The following is a 6,075-nucleotide window of genomic DNA, read 5'->3' as shown; positions in this document are numbered from 1 at the left end:
GAAATGAATGTTTTGTGTCCTTTTACCTCTGGATTAATTTTCTTCATCCCTTTCTTGAAAACAGGTATGCCGAACTGTCTTGTTGGCTTATATCCAAAGAAAGCCAACTGAGGCTTCTGAGAAACCGAGCCAGTGACCCCAGAAAATACAATCAGGTTAAATCCACCATCACGGTGAGTCCCATTATTTGCCTTGCTCCTATTACGGTTTGTCATCCTGAGGAGATGAGACTGTTTACTAAGTCACTTAAAAAAGATGACACCTTTGGCCTCATAGGGTTTTATCGGCTTTTGATCTTGTTTGCAGGAGTTGAGAAATGAGGCAGAGCTACAGGAGGGGAACCTTGCTTGGCTAAAAGCCCGTATGGCTGTACTGATTGAAATCTGTGCTGACAGTGATGCCCAAAGGCAGGGAAGCACTTTGAACAAACTCTCTGCTGATTTTAAGGGTCTCCTTGCCTCTCTCGTTGAGGTAAGTCCCTTTTGTTCTTTTGGAAGACCTTTAATACTCCTTTTTCTGGTCATTTATAGTACCTTGCTGAATGCTTTGTCCTCCATCATTATTCTTGGAGCAAAGTTTGTATGTGGAGAACACCATTGCAACTATGAGATATCGGGTTGACAGGATGATTATATACAGGAGTTGGACAATGAAGCTGAAACACCTCTCATTTTAGTGTGGGAGGTTTTATGGCTAAATTTGACCAGCCTGGTGGCCAATCTTCATTAATTGTACATTGAACCAATAAGAGCAGAGTGTGAAGGTCCAATTAGCAGGGTAAGAGCACAGTTTTGCTCAAAATATTGCAATGCACACAACATTATGGGTGACATACCAGAGTTCAAAAGAAGTCAAATTGTTGGTGCACGTCTTGCTGGCGCATCTGTGACCAAGACAGCAAGTCTTTGTGATGTATCAAGAAGAGCCACGGTATCCAGGGTAATGTCAGCATACCACCAAGAAGGAAGAACCACACCCAACAGGATTAACTCTGGACGCAAGAGGAAGCTGTCTAAAAGGGATGTTCAGGTGCTAACCCGGATTGTATCTAAAATAAAAAAAACACGGCTGCCCAAATCACGGCAGAATTAGATGTGCACCTCAACTCTCCTGTTTCCAGCAAAACTGTCCGTCGGGAGCTCCCCAGGGTCAATATACACGGCCGGGCTGCTATAGCCAAACCTTTGGTCACTCGTGCCAATGCCAAACGTCGATTTCAATGGTGCAAGGAGCGCAAATCTTGGGCTGTGTGAAACATGTATTGTTCTCTGATGAGTCCACCTTTACTGTTTTCCCCACATCTGGGAGAGTTACGGTGTGGAGAAGCCCAAAGAAGCGTACCACCCAGACTGTTGCATGCCTAGAGTGAAACAGTGGGGTGGATCAGTGATGGTTTGGGCTGCCTATCATGGCATTCCCTTGGCCCCATACTTGTTCTAGATGGGCGCCTCACTGCAAAGGACTACCGAACATTTCTGGAGGACCATGTGCATCCAATGGTTCAAACATTGTATCTTGAAGGAGGTGCCGTGTATCACGATGACAATGCACCAATACACACAGCAAGACTGGTGAAAGATTGGTTTAATGAACGTGAAAGTGAAGTTGAACATATCTCATGGCCTGCACAGTCACCAGATCTAAATATTATTGAGCCACTTTGGCGTGTTTTGGAGGAGCGAGTCAGGAAACATTTTCCTCCACCAGCATCACGTCATGACCTGGCCACTATCCTGCAAGAAGAATGGCTTAACATCCCTCTGACCACTGTGCAGGACTTGTATATGTCATTCCCAAGAAGAATTGAAGCTGTTTTGGCCGCAAAAGGAGGCCCTACACCATAAAAAACAAAAACCAGGTGTTTCAGTTTCATTGTCCAACCCTTGTATATATTATTCAATGTTCATATTCATTACAAAGCTCTGTACTGTGGCAAATTTGTTAACAAAATGCTTGCTTGTTAAAGGATAACAATAAGAAATAAATTATCATATTTGTTGCGGTCAAAATTTTGTATTCTCACTTAAAAAAAGAAAGAAGGAAAACGGTTGCCCTAATGGTTCAATTTTGTATTGTTAAATAAACCAGTTTAAAGAATCTTAGTCAGCATCTGATCCATCAATTATAAACTATATATAATATGTCAAAAACGTTTTTCAATAGTTTAATGTAAATCTTCAAGTAGTTTTGTTAGCAGAAAACAATGTGTATGATAATTCTTTTCAAAGGCGGAGAAGATGGTGCTTGCAGTTGGGGATTGTGTGCAGTTCAGAGAGGAAGTACAGACGACTTTGGAGGATCTGGATCAGGGGCAGAAAGAAGCTCAGGCAGAGGCCACCAAAATACTGGATTGTTCTACTTCAAGAGAAGCCCAACAGCTGCTGCTCGTTCATCAGGTGCTGCATGACATAGACCGAATCTTCTATCTTTTTCTTTACCGACCTCCATGCTGCTTTATGTCTCGGCTCTCTGTGTTTCAACATATTAACATTTTGAATGAACTTCTCTTGATAACAGCAACAGTTAAAGCGACTAAAACTAAAAAGGAAGGATGTCCAGCAGCTGATCACCAGAGGCCAGCAACTCCAGTCTGAAGAAGGACTGGGAGAGACTCTGCAGCAGGACCTGCAGACTTTAGAAAACACACTAAGCAAAATGGAGCAGAGTATGGATTCACAGGAACAAAACCTCGAGGTGAACACAGTCACTAAGAAAGATTATGAAGATGTATTCACCTTAACATGCCAAACGGGTGGAGCAGTTGTAACTGATGACAGCTGGGTCAAGTATAATTGAGAATCATGATTTTTCAAACCATTGAAAATACTTCTACTTTTGATATTTGTTATTTTTCAGGTTACTCTGGCCGCCTGGCAGGAGTTTGACAGTCAGCAGGAAGCAGTGCATGAGTTTGTCAACAAAGCCCGCTCCACAGTAGAGAGAGATGTTAACTTCAGCAGTCCTGAGAGCCTTGCCGTTGAACTGGATCAGGCAAATGTAAGAACATTTGGTTTAAATAGTAACAAACCTTTTTTAGACCGACTCAGTTCTTTTGCTATAAGGGAAAAGAATAGGTAATTCTCCTTATATGTATTGGAAATTTGATGATTTTGTGAACAGGTGATGCTGAAGCAGTGCGAAGCGGAAGTCTTACACATGAACACCTTACAGAAGAGAGCAACAGAAATCCAGCTTGGTGCAAAAAGCAAATCTCTTCTTCTACAGCAAGCTCGTTCTCTCAGTGAGCAGGTGGACGAAGTAGAAACCAGACTGAAGGAAGAGTAAGTTAAATATGTTCTCCAGGTTTTAAGATAGAAAATGTACTCAAATTTCTGATATATTAATTGTAAATCTATATAATTGCATTTTAATACATTATTGTTATGAAACAATATAAACAAGTGTTTCAAGGAAAATCAATCAACTACGAGTGACCCACAAAAATTCGGTGTGCATAAGGGGAAGGTAATGCTAATAATTATTATTTAGAAAGTAATAATATAGATAACGATGGTGAGTATTAGCTTTGTGCATTTTACATAAGTACCAGAAAGTGCTACAACACAAAAAATGTGTTAAATCTAAGGCTGATTTATACTTCGAAACTAGGTCGTCTGCATAGGTGTCGCGGTGAAGACGTCCCCGCCCCCTCTGCAGACACTCTGCTGCTGCTCTCCCAAGTTTAGGTGACCGCAGACAGGAGGCCTCTGATTGGTCAAATCTACATCCGTTCTACACTATGCGTATCTCCTGTTTGGTATCTTATTGGCTTGTTTTGTTTGTATGACTGCGATTGCAGAAAATTACTCATGTAGACAGACCAGCTAGAAGAGTGAGGTGCGTGAGAACACTAGGACCCTTTTTGCTTCTGGATCCCCGCTCTTTTTCGCCCTGATGTCCCTCCGTTGTCCTCACCGCCTCTGCCGTATCTACACCCACAGCTAATTCGTGATTTTTCTCCTTTTGCGTTGTGGCGTGGAATAAACATAGCACCGACCACGCTTCAATATTGAGCATAAATAAAAAATGTCTGCATCATAACAGCGACAAGCTCACCGCGACACACTGCTACGGGAGTATAACCAGACTAAACATCAATCATAAAACCTGGGAAAGTTCTATCTGACTGTCCTCTTACAGACATGATCCACTGTCAGCAAATTTAACCTCTAAATGGCTGAATTTACGTGTCACAACATCCTCTTGATCCAAATATTGCCAATAATCTCATAGAACAGTAATAAAAACAGAGCTACATATTCATGAAGGCACACACTGTTCCACTAAGTTTGCCAACAGAATGCTTTTGTTGCTTTTATGATTAGCTCTGAATGACAAAACTAGTTTGAATATGTTTATCATACATGCAGGCTTTTATAAGATCAGGGCTTATGTGCTTTACTGTGTGTTATTTTTAAAATCTCCTGAGTTAATTAGTCCTTTTTTCCCCAGGGTGAAGAATCTGGAGGAAATGAAAAATCAGTGGGATCGATTTGGAATCGGATTTATTTCATTTTCCTCATGGATTTCTGAAAAGGAGAAGCAGCTAGATGCAATAAAATCCTCAAATTTGCCTCTTGAGGAGCAGATCAAAGCACTTAAGGTAACGTGTGGTTAAACATTAAGCTACAGTTCTCAACATCAACAATTTATACCACCTTAAGCACACCTTACACATGTTTTAATCCTGTTAACTTCATTGTTCTTCTTATTTCATGCTTCTGTAATGCCATTGGTATAATTGTATTTCTTAAGCCCTTCTTCCCATCCAGCTGCCACTATAAATTATTTTGGTTTCCATAATGCTGTCACTTAAAGACAGTATTAGGGCTCCTTAGTTTCTTACTCTGCCTGCTGGATCCTGCTGTCGCTGTCTTCCTGTTTCTTTATGTTTTCCTCATGTGATGCAAATTTTCTCATCATTATATTCTCCGAGAATTGTAATACACCTGGTGGTGCAACCTGGACACATCTTCAGTGACTCTCCTGAGATCACTGGGTGTTTCAGCCGGGGGGAGATCAGTTCCCCGACTTGTGTCCAGGTAGCGCACTACGCCACGCCTCCCCCCTCCTCAACCAGAGCCACCGTGAAGCCTTTTCAGCTGCTTTCAAGATGTTCTTGGTGGCTCTTCGCCTCAGAACTCAAATCCCTAGGACTCCTAGGATAGGCTAGGCTTGCAGCAGGCCTTCCAGCCATTCCTTCGGCACTCAGCCACAAGTTCTGCATATTTAGCCCCCTTCCTCTCCTGGGCTTCCTCTATTCTGTCCTCCCACGGAACAGTTAGTTCAAGCATCACAACCTGTCTGGTGGAAGTTGATGACAGCACCATGTCCGGGCGGAGTGTCGTGGCTGCGATGTAATCCGGGAATCGCAACTGCCTCCCCAGATCGACCAAGAGCTGTCAGTCTTTTGCTGTCTTGAGCAGTCCCCCTTGGGTTTTCTTGGAGGGTTGCAGTTTCTCCCCTGCTCAAACAAAGGCAATCATGCTCCTGGTTAGAGGTCAACTCTTGCTGGTGTTTATTCCAGTGCAGATGGTGTCCGCTATTGCCCGCAGGACCTGGTCATGGCGCCAGCAGTATCTGCCATCTTCCAGGGCCTTTAGGCAGCAGCTTAGGATGGGTTTAAGAGACCCTTTCTTCTGGCAGAGCTGACACACAGGTGAGTCTATCAGGCCCCAGGTGAAGAGGTTAGTGGGGCTTGGGAGGATATCATACACCGCTTGGACGATGAACCTGAAATGATGTGGCTCCGCCCTCCATACATAAGTCCAGGTGATCTTACGGCTGGAAAATGCTCCCACTTGGTCCGGGCCCCCGGCTTGCTCATGCCCACCACCCTTCTGAAGTGAGCCCCTTCCACCTCTGCCTAAACCTCCTCTTGGATGAACTTACACCTGTCTTTCCCTGTCACTCTACTGAAGCAGGGCTTCGGGTTGCTGCCCAGCCCTGCCTGCCTTGTGGCCACTGTACCCACCAGGGTGCTATGACACAGCCTCGCCTCGGCTCTCTCCACTGCATCCTTGGCACGCGACTTCCTTCCAGTGCCGATCTCTATTCCTGCTGAAGACATCTTCC

At 43.7% G+C, this 6,075-nt stretch overlaps 1 protein-coding gene across 1 annotated transcript in view; it reads left to right on the top strand.

Annotated features, from left to right (window-relative positions):
- Positions 1-6,075, top strand: part of syne1 (spectrin repeat containing, nuclear envelope 1) — a 172,957-nt gene that overhangs the window by 36,128 nt on the left and 130,754 nt on the right. The window contains exons 27-33 of the mRNA XM_015395967.1: positions 65-173; positions 307-471; positions 2,229-2,396; positions 2,518-2,694; positions 2,857-2,997; positions 3,121-3,281; positions 4,453-4,603. Of these exons, the coding sequence (XP_015251453.1) occupies positions 65-173; positions 307-471; positions 2,229-2,396; positions 2,518-2,694; positions 2,857-2,997; positions 3,121-3,281; positions 4,453-4,603 (1,072 nt within the window). The remainder of the gene's footprint in view (positions 1-64; positions 174-306; positions 472-2,228; positions 2,397-2,517; positions 2,695-2,856; positions 2,998-3,120; positions 3,282-4,452; positions 4,604-6,075) is intronic.

Source organism: Cyprinodon variegatus, unplaced genomic scaffold (genome assembly GCF_000732505.1).
Source record: "Cyprinodon variegatus isolate N-32 unplaced genomic scaffold, C_variegatus-1.0 Scaffold770, whole genome shotgun sequence".
In the NCBI taxonomy this organism is placed as follows: Eukaryota; Metazoa; Chordata; class Actinopteri; order Cyprinodontiformes; family Cyprinodontidae; genus Cyprinodon; species Cyprinodon variegatus.
This window is presented reverse-complemented; position numbering and strand designations above follow the sequence as displayed.